Source organism: Cupressus sempervirens, chromosome 10 (genome assembly GCF_028749045.1).
Source record: "Cupressus sempervirens isolate cs-2001-9-10 chromosome 10, ASM2874904v1, whole genome shotgun sequence".
Lineage (NCBI taxonomy): Eukaryota > Viridiplantae > Streptophyta > Pinopsida > Cupressales > Cupressaceae > Cupressus > Cupressus sempervirens.
In genome coordinates this window covers 151,759,650-151,775,293 of record NC_143127.1, presented here as the reverse complement: position 1 = coordinate 151,775,293, position 15,644 = coordinate 151,759,650, and the positions used below count along the sequence as shown (strand labels likewise).

The 15,644-nt window shown below is 34.9% G+C and overlaps 1 protein-coding gene across 1 annotated transcript in view; it reads right to left on the bottom strand.

Moving 5' to 3' along the window:
* LOC149533024 (ribulose-phosphate 3-epimerase, cytoplasmic isoform-like) overlaps window positions 1–15,644 on the bottom strand; it is a 105,449-nt gene that overhangs the window by 29,610 nt on the left and 60,195 nt on the right. Inside the window, exons 4-6 of the mRNA XM_089803737.1 lie at window positions 10,221–10,283; window positions 9,958–10,064; window positions 9,754–9,851 (exon numbers count right to left, since the gene is read on the bottom strand). Of these exons, the coding sequence (XP_089659863.1) occupies window positions 9,754–9,851; window positions 9,958–10,064; window positions 10,221–10,283 (268 nt within the window). The remainder of the gene's footprint in view (window positions 1–9,753; window positions 9,852–9,957; window positions 10,065–10,220; window positions 10,284–15,644) is intronic.

Here is a 15,644-nt window from a genome sequence, read left to right as displayed (position 1 = left end):
CCTGAATATCAACACATGATATTCACCAAATACTCTGAGTAATGGCCTAGTGAATATTGACACATGATATTCACCAAGTACTCTATACTAAGGTAATGGCCTCCTGAATATCACATCACATGTTATTCACCAAATCAAAAAACTCATAGATTGTGAATTGAATGGCATCTAACACTTAGTGTTGGAAATATAAGATAGGCTAGGTTACTAAGAGGGGAGGGGTGAATCATTAACCAATAAAATTTAATCTTAATTCACCAATTAATCCTTCACATGTATTCTGATCTAATTGCATATATGAAAAATTGAAAACATTCATAACACTTTGACACACAATATGGTAACCCAGAAACCTTCCAAATAGCAAGTAAAACTAGGGTGGGGATGATACCCACAAGCTTTAGTACTGTAGTATAAAATTGGCATGTTAAAGCTTACAATGATCACTTCTGATGATTTGCCCTGTTAGGAGCAATACGGACTGCTAGGTCCACCTTGCAAAAGGATTAAGAAACATACAGTGAAGTATGCACTTAGTAAAGAGATTTACAAAAGACTATTAAATCTACCTTGTGAAGGGATTTAACTGTTCCACCTGTTAGGATGAACTAGTGTCTGATCTGCAACTTTGATTTGTTGAATGAGATTCCTTTGGAGCGTAATGATCACCTTGCTATGATGGATAAATCTTTGCTGCTCCTTATACTGCTTGTAGCCTTCTTACTTCACACTTTCTGCTTTTTATGTGTCTTGTTAATTCATTCATATATTTTGGATTTGATATAATACATTACATATATACCAATCCAATTTACAATTCATCAAAGTCAGCTACAATACAAGTTTCACCAAAATACACAAAATTAGCCCAATTATAGGTACTCGGGTTTTGAAGACAAAACTCAGTGAGGTTTTGACACTCGGCAACCATTATCAACGCTCAGCATCGTCATGCACTTGGTAGACATAGAAGCTCGACTCATACTAATCACTTCCAAGTAGTCTGAACTTGGTCTGCACTGGTGACTTGTTGAACACTGTGAAACTCGGCATATAAACTGAATCACTTGGTTGACACTATATAGCTTGGTCAACACTAGATTCACATTGTTGAAGCTGCGAACTTGGTAAGCACTAGAAAACTCAGATTGCACTAAGAGACTCGGTAAACACTATGAAACTCGGCTTACACTGATAATCACCAACTTGGTAGATACTGCTTGATGCGAACTGAATATTGTTCCTGGAACTCGATATAGCCTAAATTACTTGGTTAACACTGTAAACTGTACTATAAGCTTGGTAGCTACTAACCATCTGATTAAGTGTGTGTCACTAATAAACAAACTTGATTATAATGTCAACACCTAGTTGTTGATTTACAAGATATAATCTATCATGATCTGTTTAAATATTATATAAAAATAGATATCATGATAGAAAGATTTAAGTTATTGTCAGATCGTCACCTTTCGATAACTTTTGCAAATACAAGTGATGATCATTTGAAAGTCTTTACTTCCTCGTGATCTACGCAAGGGGTGGGTCTAGTAAAATCATGGTCACACACATGACATCAAAAGTTTACATTAAGTCAAAGCTCTAAATCCGATACCAACTTTTATGATCTCTTAGTACAAGGTTGTCTTTCATGAAGTTTTGCACTCCCTCTTAATCCAATATAATCTTTCTGACCTCTTGGCATTAAGTTGTGTCATGCTCCTTGGTTCAACAAGTATCTATCTATCTAGGAATGTTATAGTCTAGATCTCCACATAAGGCCTTCCAGACTACATACATGGAACTTCATCCTATGAATCATAGTCCTCTGATTGCTACAGTTTCTTGATCATTGGAGAATCCATCTCAACATGGTCTATTCCCGACAATAAAAATAAACTGAAGCATATCCTCTATTTGTTCCCTCAGTTAAGAAAGCACACATTGATTTATAGTAACATCAGTGAATGTACTAAACTGTGAATTTATCCCCAAGTTTGATTACATAAGGCATTTGTGCTAATGTGGCTTCCTTCTGAAGCTCCAAGCACGTGCATCAACCTCTTGACTTCCAAGTTTACCTCTAACAGATATGTCAAACTCCCTTTTGTTATTAAAGGATACTCATTTTTGGTAGCATGCTTAATGTACCATTCTTATTTTCCTACAAGAACATCCTCAAAGACAAAGGAAAAGATCGAGGCAAATAGCTCTTTATAATACGTATAGAAATACAAATAAGAGAGAGACTAATGTAATACTCAAGGATGATAAATACTTATCTATACATCAACATCCTCGATGGAAGTTTCTCCAATCAAAAAATGCCTTGATATTAGTATTTGTTAAACAATGGGAATTGTACATTGGTTATTATTCTCCCCTACAATATAAAATTCCCACTTACTCCAAGTATGCTGAATTTGTTTGCAAATCCCATGCTAGAGGTCATATTGATATTTAGATTGAAACTATCCCATTCCAAACAATGTTGAAAGTTGACTCAACTCAATCAACTCTCGACGACTATTTTTCTATCTAATGCTTGTCCTAGCATCGCCCTTGTGCACTTGTCTCTTTAGTGCATAGACAAATTGCTTGATTTTACAGCCTGCTAATTTGTTATCAAAGAGATCAAAGGCTTGACCATTTTCATTCCCCCAAGCAATCCAAGGACCTACATAGTGTAGAAACCCAGGACATTGCTAATAAACCCTTGTGAAAGGTGGATGGACAAAATAAACTAAAATGAAAAAATACTCAATGTGCTCTGGCACTAATATATTTCATTAACCATTTTGTCCATATCAATAACATTACAAGATGCCTCTATTTATAGAGGGCTTTGATTGTTTCCAAAAACATCTAAATTAGCTGACATAGAACAAATAGACCTTTTCTATAAAAATTTAAACATAAATAACTCCTAGAACTTTACAAACCTAAATATTAATTTGACCTAACCCTATTCGGTAATCCTCTTGGAATTTCTAGAATCCTCTATTATTCTTTTACAATTCATTTGAGGGGGAAATTACACATTCCAACACTCCCCCCTAATTTCAACCCCAAATGTTGTTGCATACAAATCCAAATCCTTTCTTTTGCCTAATGCCAAAATGTCATTTTCCGATAATCTTCGTATCTGTTAATTTCTTCATGAATAGTATCTTCCAAGGCTGTGGCCTTTAATTTCGACAAATATTTTTTCAGCAATTGGCTGCCAATGATTTCCTCTTTTCACAAGATCCATTGATAATCTTGCCTCATCTGTCACAAATGTCAGTGACAGGATTCACTAATAACCTTGATCAAATTCATGTCTTCTTTCAGCTACGCCTTGATTGCTTCATCTGTCACAAATGGTGATAGGGTTCTCCAAATAACCTTTCTCTGCAAAATAATAAATCTCTTTGCTGCCACAAATGGTGACAAACAAATTCCTTCCTTCTTTAGCTATGCCTTGATTACCTGCTTCTGTCAAAAAATGGTGACAGGATTCTCCCAATTAACTTGACTTTGATTTGTCTGTCACAAATGGTGATAGGGTTTTCTTAACCTAGGCTCTGATACCACTTGTAGAAACCTAGGACATTGCTAATACACCTTGTGAAAGGTGGATGGACAAAATAAACTAAAATGGAAAAATACTCAATGTGTTGCAGCACTAATATATTTTATTAACCATTTTGTCCATATCAATAACATTACAAGATGCCTCTATTTATAGAGGGCTTTGATTGTTTCCAGAAACATCTAAATTAGCTGACATAGAACAAATAGACTTTTCTAGAAATATCTAAACATAAATAACTCCTAGAACTTTACAAACCTAAATATTAATTTGACCCAACCCTATTAGGTAATCCTTTTGGAATTTCTAGAATCCTCTATTATTCTCTTAGAATTCATTTGAGGGGAAAATTACACATTCCAACACATAGATTGAAGTAAACCTAGATATTATGAAGATTGGCAACCTCCAATGGAATGTTTCCTATGGGTGGTCGGTTAGTGAATTTGATTATCGACATCTCCTACATGCATTTCTCCTTGGTCAGCCTCTCAAATGTGTCCACCTTAAGAGTCATAGCCGAGGAAAGTTTTTCAATCTTCATTCTTTTGTGGGGTTCAAGCGAATAGATGTCTACAACCTCTTCAACTGCAGAGTTATTTCCTCATTCAATCTTCTCTTGTTCTTTATCCACTCCTCTTTTTTTTTTTCTTACATATTCTCTTTATTCATTGTATTTCATTTTCTCATGAATGAATTCTCTCTTCCCTTTATATCATTCGTATTTTGCATGAACAATTGTGACTCTTTAAAAAGATATCTCTTTTCAATATATATTACATCACACCTTTTGATTTGATTAATTAATTTCTTTTATTATGATCTCAATCTCATTTTAATTGCACTTGTAATTCATTGCATTTTTAATAAATTTATTTCCATTTTAATTAAGTTACTCTAGCGGCACATACTGAATATTATTAACCCTTCTTATGAGGCTCTGTGTATTCATCTTTTATAGCAAGCATCTGACTTCAGTCATATTCTTGTTAACCTCTGCCGTCATCAAACTTGTATTAACCTTACTCTAGAAATCACCTTTATTTCTGTTTGTCTCAACTGTTTGAACATACAGCAAGATAAATCCATCACCATCTTTCCCATCGTTTGGCATCGATAATCTCAAAAACTATTGGTCTTCAGACCTTTGAGGACTTCTGGTGGCAGCAGACGTGACTAATTTTCTTTTCTGAGAATTCAAATGTGACTCCTTTCTAAATGCAATACGTTATTACAGTCAAAAACTGCCAAGGTCTGAAAACGTTACACCGAGAGAAAAAAAAAATTGCACCAAAAATAGGTGAAGAATGAGTATAAAAGTTTTTGTATCAAATAAAAATGTCAGGCTTTTATTACTGAAGCCTGCAGAGCCGTCAGTCCAAGAATATACTAAATGGTTCTATTTTGATTAAACCCGCCAACCTAACAACTGTGGCTTCTTTATTTTCCATCACAAGATTAATACTGTTGTTCATGAAGTTAAGAGATTCTGTTATTGATAAATATTTTTGTTGTTTTTAGCAGACTGCCAAATAGAAGGGCCCAATCAAAGTACGTCATTGGTCTTGTTTCACACGAGGTCCTTCACATGGCGATGCAAATACACACATCTACAATCTGATCATCTGTTCTCATTGCCTTCATATATAAGACCAAGAGATATGCTGATGTAGTGAAGTCACTGGTGAACGAGTCCATGCAGACCAAAGATTTGTTGGAAATAGATGCTTCACATGAGCTGATAGAGCCGATAATCATGCAGGCCGACACCAATCATAAGATAATCTGACAGAAAATAGAGTCTGTCCTGATTACAATCATAGACACAAAGCTTCCACTGAAAAAGGTCTATGCAGTATCCACATACCAAAGAGAAAATTCAACACTCCAACAGAAAAGGATCTGCTGCTGCCGATCCTCACAGAATTGACCCTCCAAATGCAAACTCCTATTGCTTAGATTACAGAAGCTCAGACTTTGATAGGATTTGAAAGCATGGACAGCTGCTTTAGACACCTCCTGCTACGTTTTGATGTTTCTTTCCTTACAAAGATATTCAAAGCGCTTTGTTCTTTTATTTGATGCTCTTTCTACTCTTACATATTTGCTACCTATTGTATGTTATGTCCTCTGGCCAGATGGTTAACAGTAAAGATAAGATATATCAAACACAGGTAATTATCATTCTGATCATTTCATATATTTTCTGGTAAGTTCTCTCCATCTTTCAGCTTCACCAATACATTCACAATTTTTATGTTTAGACTTAGATTATCTTTGACAGGGAAATTCAAGACATTGATAGTTACTGGCACGGTAGTCTCAACTGCATGGTCTTTAGGACATATTGTTTGGTGGTTATGGTGACAACTCCCACTACCATTCGTTGGAAGTGAGCTTGCGATCTTCCTTGGTGAAGCTGAAATGCATGGCTTAACTGACAATATTGATCCATTGATGTTGTTCTTTCTTCTTTGAAGCCTCTTTCCAGAGCAATTTATTAGACGGTTTACTTTTGATAAGTAACTCTCCACGCATCCAATACTGCCCAGCAACATGGCTATGTTGTGGTTCTCTGGAGTTCACGCTGTTTAGATTCAGCCTCAACAAGACATCACTTTATGTGTGAATTCACAGATATATACTATCATATTCAAGACATCATTGATAAATATCAAACGCCATCTGCTCTAATGAAATTCAAATGCTACGTCTTTAGAAATTTTCTTCAACCAAGAATACAATGTTTATGGCAATACTCTATAACATGTTTTAATAATTTCCAATAAATGACCTGCTCTGATACCATGTTAAAAGATCCCAGGTTTTGTATATTCTGTAACTTGTAATAGCACTTGTAGATTTATGTGTGTCTCAAGTTACCTTAATGCATATGTATATGATATTAAGAGGCATGTGTCCATAGAGACATGTCTCTTCTATCTCTCATTAGTTATCAATAACATTTGCATATTATTATGATTAAGAATGTAATAATATAATATAATATCTAATATATGAATATATTAAATGAGTTAAGTATATATATCTCATATGCACACAATATATATATATATATATATATATATATATATATATATATATACATCTTCACCAAGTTTCATCCAACTGAAACTACACTAACATTAACATTTATGAAATTTCAATAATTATTTTAAATTTAATTTAGAACACATCTACTTATTTTAACTTTACATTGTTAAACTTATTTTCTACATAACATTAAGTTGTGAAGGCTCAATTCATCTCATACTCAATTGTTTTCAGATGACTTGTGAAGGTGTGAGAGGAGTTGAGCACTATGGTCATTGGTAACCAATGGAGTATGTGGAGCCAATCAAATTTAAAGAGGGCTACAAAAGAAAAATCATTTACCCTTGATGATTTGTGTGGTTGTGTGGACTTCGTCTTCAGTTTTATTGAGCCCATCATGAGTGTAATCAAATTTGCTAATATAGATCAGTTGTGTTTGGGAGAAAACTACGATGTGATGGCCTTCATGTTACAAAAATTAAGGCTACAATAGAAAAGAAAGAGAACGACCTTGAAGAAATACTTCTCTTAGAAGTGAAAAATATCATTCTTGATTATTGGAACAAGACGACTAGCCCTTGCATCTCTCTGCATATGCATTCTCTCCCAAATATTACATAACCAAGATACATTATTTGCTTGAGAGAACCGCAACATATAGAGAAAGTGAAGTTGCTAAAGGGCACAAGAAATCATTTTGAAAAATCTTCTCAAATCAAAAAGTGGTGGATAACATTAGGACTAAGTTTGCCAAGTTTATCTCATCATGAGATATAGCAATTGTACTCTTTGAAACGAACACAAATAGAATGTTGATGCATGCTAGTAGCTCCATACGCAGACTTATATGTTCAACTAGCCTTTAGTGATTAAAATTCTATCACATATAAGCAATTTTTATTATATGAAATTCTTACCGCTCCCTAACATTTTTAAAGTATATCGACATTTTCTCCTATTTTAATAAATTGTGAGTTCTTGAATTGAATGCAATTGAATTACATACTCCTTTATCCACTAAATCAAGCATAACTAATTGGTCTATATTTATTTCAACTTGCACGCCATATTGCATATGGAAGTTGACTACAAGCAAGGAGTGATGAAGAATTGGGATATGACCATTGAGTGTGCCAACATGGATGCATCTATCGTAGAACCACGATGTAGCTAGCGGGACTCGCATTGTTGTTGTTTGTGCTTCAAACGAGGTTGAACTAAGTGATGAATTGGTTCTAGATGATTTCAAAAAGATTAGGTTACTAGTTTGTGCTTGAAACCCCCAATTCAAGCACAATCCGCTCCTAGTTTGGATTTTGATTCAGTTCAAAAAGAAATATGGCTAGGATGTTGTTGTGGCCTTGTATGACAAACTTAGGAAAGCCAATTTGGACTTTGATGGATTCCATGTCTAAGCTATGACAGTGGGCGTTTTTCATTTTTTTCAACTGATCCTTTGTCCCAGCGTATCTCAATTGGAAAATTATCCTTCCATAATTCCTAGCCATTGTTATTTCAATCCAGACAATCAACTCAACTTTTTGTTCCCAGTTTCAGACAAAAAGAAGGGCCTGCAAGTATTTTATTTTTCTTTCTGTCTTGTTTGGACAGAGCATTTCAATGGGTTACTTAAAGCTGTCTAAATTCCATTGTCATAATTATTGTATAAGGTAATGAACATGCATCATGCACTTGATCGAAAGCACTCCTAGCACCATGAATTGAATGTACACCTTTTACATTTGAAAGTTTGCTATGATGCATATATTTTAATTTATACTATGCTCATGTTCAAAGATTTTTCAATATACTATTTCTATAAGGATGCACTTATTTTAATATATTTATTACTGCATTGTGGGGATTTGGAGCTTATATATAGAAGAAATCTGTATTTGTAAGTTTTGAATTTTAACCATTTAAATATATGTTTTTATTTGTTTATTAAGTAATGTAGTTTAAGTATAGATATGTTATTTATATAGGAAGGGTTTTTTATAGTTTAAAATTTAAATATACATATTGTCAGAATATTATGGAATTTTGAACTTAATTAAGGTCGTGCATGTGTGTATGAGTTTTATATGCTTTTGTATCGATGAACCCAAAATGAACACAAACCCAAATTTGTGTTGACTGAATCTGCAACCCAAACCAGCAAACCCAACCAAACTAGGATCAGTACTTATGCTGAAGACCAAGATTTAGATTTTTTATTGTATTTAGTATTTTTCAGATTTTTTAATCCTTTCGAATATATGATATAACATTGAGTTATCAACTGTCTTTATCACTATAGGGGAAACCTCATACTTCAAATGGTTGGTAAGTTTGTGTTACAGCTTTGGGCTTGTCCAATGTAAGTCCAAGGTTCAACTCTTGCTGGCCATGCTTACCTGCTGGTTGCATTGTTTGAGGCCGTGCAGTCAGCCCTTGCGGACTAGTCTCACCCCAGCTCACCTCCTCCAGTGCCCCAAAACTCAGCAAAAAGAAAGCTGAAGGCAAGGTGCAGTGGTGTCACTGGGTTGAGTTGCTGGGGTACCCCAAGGTTTAAAAAAGTCTTTATCACTATCAAGTATCACAGTATTAAATGCTAAATGTATTTTCAATGTTTTATATAGATAGCAGTACTTGTACCTAGGTATAAAAAATATCACTGTACCAGCTTACCTAGACCCCAAACCCATACCATTTCCCATATCAGAACCTTGTTGATTGAATAAGATCTTTCTACTCCATTTAGCAAGTGTTAATAAACCATTTCAAACTCACGTATATATTTTTCTTTATCGAAACCAATCCTTGCCATTAAATATGATGTGATAGGAAAAGTCTCGATTTGTTTATTTTAGTAGTTATTTATGTTATCACGCATATAGAATTTCTTTGAAATTCTCCAAAGTTGTCTGATACATGTAATGTTAAGACTCTATAAGCAACAGTACATTAATCTAAATGGTATATATGAGAAGAAATTTTATATGCTATGATTTTATGAAGAGTGCAAAGGGATCAGTCTTCCATTGACTTATAAAGGAAAACAAAAATCATAAACTCGTAAGGTAAAAACATAAAAGGCAACAATGACAATATAAGAAAAACCAAAAACAAAAAAACTTCCATACCAATGGATAAACATTTTCTACAGGTGTTCCAGGCTTTAATGCTACCGCTGGGCGCATGCCAGCCTTTCTAACCCTTGTAATGACATCTTGCCAATTGTCTATAGAGAAAGAGGACAAGCTGGTTTTACAAAATTTGCCTCCCAGTGCAGTAAACTACAAAGATATACAACTATATACATTTTTCTCAGACCAAATGTAATATACCTTGTGTAACCTCCAAATGGAATGTAAAACCTGAAGCTCCAGCTTTTGCAAATGGTTCTATGTAATCAATGGGATTAGTAACCATCAGATGGCAATCCAGAAATGCACTGCCAGCAATTAGAATTTATTAACTCCAATTAAAAACTGAATACCTACAGATAATTAAAAAGACTTGCCTAGATATGGTCTTTTACATATAATTGAAATATGCCCATTCCCAATTCACTCGGATAAAAGACTTTTGCATCAAAAGTTTCACTCACTGTGTATGCTTCCTCAAGCTCTGGATAACAGGTGCTCCAATGGTAAGATTTGGAACGAAGTGCCTTTACAATATAAGTGCAGATATGAGTTCATTAGATTCGTTTTAAGTGCCTAGAGATATGGATGTCAAGGAAAATGCTAAGGTAATTAAGCATTTTTATATCTGCAACATAATTAAAACTATATACATAGGACTGAATGCAATGTGCATAGATGGAAAAGCTAGGTCCTTGCTCGTGTTTGAAGGGAAAACACAGATTAAAAAGCTATGCCCTCACTTGCGTTTGAAGAGAAATAGAACTATCTCACTTCTCTTGAGAAAAATAAAATAAAAGCAAAACCTCAGAGAAAAACTTACATTCAAGACATCACACATGATTTGCGAGCATACAAAGAAGTAAAAGTCTAAAATATTGAAAAAACACATACTGGTATTTCTACCAACATACCACCTGCATGTAATAAATTCCAAAATATTATTGCCATATTCAAGTCTCACTCCTTTACTGCAGGCTATGCTTCAAAGTTTACCCCTAGGACTTAGCAATTTAGTAAGTGACATACATGACAGCTTTTTGCTAACTATATCATTATTTGACCAATGCTGAGGACTTAAATATTTGTCTATTAATTGTTATGCATCTTACACAAAAGAGTTTCTGCGACTCTGCACAGATGATGCTGTTATTTTAAATAATAACTATGAAAACCATGAAAAGAGTTTCTGATTGAACCACTTTAATGCAGCATCACAGTGACAGAATGTATACAAACACAACATATGAAAACGACAATTTTAAATATCTGATTTATTGTAATATTAAAATTTGACATGTGAAGTTTTGGGCTTGCTTTAGCGTCCGTCACACCTAGTATGTATCTACATTCATTTCAATCCACTGTGGCCTTTTACTCATATAGTTTAGGTTTTTGTATGTTCAACATCATTTCATATGTTCCCTAGTGTTTGTGTTCTGTTTTCTTCCATCTTTTGAAGTTTCTAAGTGTGCTCATGTAAGCATTTGTGGACCAATGAATACAGAATAGGTCATTGGTGCCAAGTACTTTCTTTTGTATGTTAACGAGTACAATACGAAAATGTGGATGTTTTTCTTGAAGTTTAAATCAGAGGTTTTTAAGAAATTTCAAATGTTCAAATCAAAAGTGGAGAAAATGACAAGATGTGAGATCATAACTCTTAGATCTAATCATGAAGGTGAATTTTGTTCAAACAAATACAATAATGTTATTGATAAACATGAAATCAAGAGGCAATATACGACAAGCTATACACCATAGCAAAATGGAGTAGTAGAGAGAACAGTACAATTGCAAAGATGACCCACTCTATGTTGGCAAATAGGAGTGTTCCCAAGAATTTTTGGGCTGAGCCAATGTATGCTACATTTTGTCTTCTCAATAGGTCTCCAACACAAACATGTAAACATTGTCGTTGATGACAAAACATGGAATGTAATGTCCAATTACTAGAATTTAATTTAATAATAAATAATATAAATAAATAATAATACAGTACAATAATTAAAGTAGTCGTATTATCAATATAATTAAAATATTATATAGATAGGCAAGAGCCTACAACACAACGGTAAATTGTGAGCTTCTTGTATGAGAGGTCTTGGGTTCAAGTCTATTTGAGCTTGATACATAATAATAATTAATTTCAACAATAAAATATTCAAGGCTTCAGCCCATTACCTATCAAAAAAAAAAATGGTATAGATATTAATAAATAATATCAACTATTATATTATGAAAAAAAGATATAATAATTAATAGTTGGTAATAATAATAAAATAAGATATATGATGCTATTGGCCTTGTATTTATGTAAGGTACCGTCGGCATGATACTTGCCCTTATAGACCCATTTGCAGCTAATGGGTTTCTTCCCTATAGGAAGATCATAAAGAACCCTGTTGTGGTCCTTCATAAGACTTTGATTTTCCACATTCATAGCCTATTCCCACTCTGGAATCCCTTTTGTGTCTTTAAATGTTTGAGGCTCATAAATACTATGAAGGATGGCCATGAAAGCAAAGTTAACTGTATCTAGCTTCTTGCCCTTATTTCTAGAAGATCTACCCTCAATGAGCTCATCAAGATGAAGATCAATGATAGTCTTGGCCCACCATTTAGGCTGAAGAGTAGATGCGCCAACATTAGGAGGAATAATAGGAGCTGGAATGCCTAGAGGTGGAACAAGATCTGCAACAAATGAAAGATTAGCATCATCCAAAGCAAAGTCAGGTAGTGCATCATCAAATTCAAATTCTGCATAATTTCTCCCATCAAGTGAATCTAATGGAAGACGAACACCCAAATCCGAGGCCTTCAAAGGCTGATCCACAAAATTCTGCTCGGACGAGGAAGGGAGAAATAATCCTCATTCTTCATTAAAGACAACATCAAAATTAAAGATAAGACAATCAATGTCTACATCTATGTTCCCCCGAGTTTCCAGTACGGGGACGGCGGGGGACGGTGGGACAGGTTTCCGGGATGGCAAATTTTTTTGATAACTTTGGAGACGAGGGGGGACGGCAAACGGGGACGGCTATATATATAGGGAAATTTTAAAATATATATTGAAATTTGCAAATATACATGTCATTCATATAAGCATGTCATTTAAACATTATAGAACATAACATACAACATTTGAATGCCATCTAGGAAATAATATCCGATTTTAGTACCCAATTGTCAAAATGCATATCAATATCAATGAACACTAAACAATGAACATTAACAATTGTCAATATCATAATGTCATAATGATAAACATGATAAATCTGAAAATCAAAATCAAAATATGCCAAAAGCTATAGGCCCAAAGGGTAGAAGGCTGCCATAAAGTTATAAGTATCAATGTATCATAATCATGTTCATGTTCAACATTAAAAAAAAATATAAAAAAATGAAGCGGCCTGCTGCTCCTATTCTGCCTCTACTGCCTTTTAGGGCATTTGGAGGGGTGGGGACAACCTGGCCGACCAAGTTGGAGGCTTTAAAATATTTTTTTATGTTAAACTTTTTTAATTTTATACAAACAAAAAAAGGGGATGGCCAGCCGTACCCATCCCCTTTTTTTCCCTCAAGCATCCCCAAGTTTCCGAGACGTCCCTTGCATTTTTTCACCTTTTGGGGACAGCTGGGGGACGTCCCATACCCATCCCCCCATCCCCAAAATGTCGGGTTTTAGGCCGGGTACGCGTCCCCGAGGAACATAGGTCTACATCAATCAGTCGATTAACCTTATGTTGTCATTCTAATCTGTAAATAGTATATGGAATTCAAACATATGCTAAGGAGCCAAAAGATTTCAAGTGACTTATCCTAGGTTTGCGACCAATCCAAGCTTCCTTAGGAGTCTTCACTTTAATTGCATGTGTGGAGACCTATCAAGGAGATACACTGTAGTGAACACTGCTTCTGCCCAATATTTCTTAGGAACATTTTTGTGTTCCATCATAGACCTGGCCATTTCTATAATAGTGTAGTTACGACACTTTACAACGTCATTTTGTTGAGAGGTGTAAGGTCTAGTTAATTGACATTTTATGCCATGTGTATCACAAAAAGGGGAGAAAGTAGTAGAACAAAACTCCCCCCCTATTTTCAGACCTAAGAGATATAATAGAACAACTGGGCTATTTTTCTACTAAGGCCTTAAATTTCTAAAATACAGTAAAGACCTCAATTTTTTGTTTAAGAAAGTACGCCCACATTTTTCTACTAAAATCATCAACAAAAAGTAAGAAATACCTAGATACAATTACAAAAGGAGCATTCATTGGACCACATACATCAACATGGACCAATTGTAATACCTTAAAGGCTCGCAATGAGTCATCATCCTTAAACAATGTCCTATACTACTTTCCAGTCTAACAAGCTCCACAAACTTGTTGATATTGAGTTTGAATTTCAAGTAGGCCAAGTACTAAATCATTTGAAACACGCTAAGCAAGATAGTGAATGTTCATGTGACCATTGGATGGCGCTAGAGATTGATGAGTTTTCTGCAAAAGCATGCTCAAGAGAATCATTGGTGCACAAGTCTATATAGACCATGATCCTCAATGCCAACAACAATAGTAGTGTATGTCACGAGATCAACAATCAAGGACTTGTGTAAATTGAATACCAAACCAAGTTGAGGAGAACATTGCATGATCTAACTCACCGAGAGTAGGTTAAGTTCCATGCAAGAATGTAGTAAACATTGAGGAAAACAAGATTCCTCCCATTAGACTCTTCCTGAACAGTGCCCTTGCCAAAGACATTATATTCTTCACCTCCTCCAAATATTAAATCAGTAAAGGGAGATAAATTTTTAAACCAGTCTCCCTTGTGAGTGAAATGCGAAGCACCAAAATCTATGTACTAGGCAGAAGTCTGTTGATGTGAATTTTTGTACCACTACATAACATATTAGTAATTGAATATCTGATATGGAGTATCAAACACCCAATTCCTCTCTTGAAAAGTTAATGCTCATGGGATATGAGAATAACTCCAATGTTCCTTACACTTGTGGATACTCGCTCAGTTTATCGATGTGATTTGCTGGTAATCACGTAGGTGGCCTTATGCATATTGTTGAGGATGACTTGGACTTTGGTGGGATGAAGGAGATGGTGGTTCGGTGTGAATGCAAGATGATGTTGTTGGGAAAGTGATGGTGGTGGAGGGTGAATGGTTCTTATGACTGGCATTTATCTAACTCTCTTCTTCTAAATTCTAAGTCCTAAACTACTTGCTATCCTACTCCTACTCCTATGGATGGAAGATTAGAAAATGGATTGGGATCAAATCTAATGAAAATTAACTAGTGCCTCCACCTCCATAGATGTAATGATTCAAAGGAAAAATAAACTAGTTTGCCACACAAGGCTTCCCAACAAGCCGCTAGGATGCTAGTGGTCTAGTATTGATCCCTATCAAACATCTACTAATACTACCATGCAACTATTTATCTACTTTACTCTTAACAACTTGAAATGTAACCAACTTTAACAACTTGAAAAGAAATTTTACTCTAACTATTTGGAAGTAGAAACCATGCAATAATACCAAAGGCTCTTAATCACCATGCAAGTCACAACAATGAGAAAGAGATAGCGAATTTTGGCTTTATCTTTGCAACAATTTTCTCCGACCATTACAAATGAGAGCAAATGGCCTTATGTAGAGGCCAAAATGTACAATCGATGGTAGAGATAAAGAGGCAAAACCGACGATCTAGATTGAATCCTAGAAACCCTAATTAGGGTTGCCACCCCATCGGCCAATGAGAAGATGGCACCTCGTCAATGGACCAATGAAAAAAGTGGAAATGTGGCAACCAATGAGAATGCACCAAAACGGTGGCCAATTAGAAGTAGACACTTGTCCTA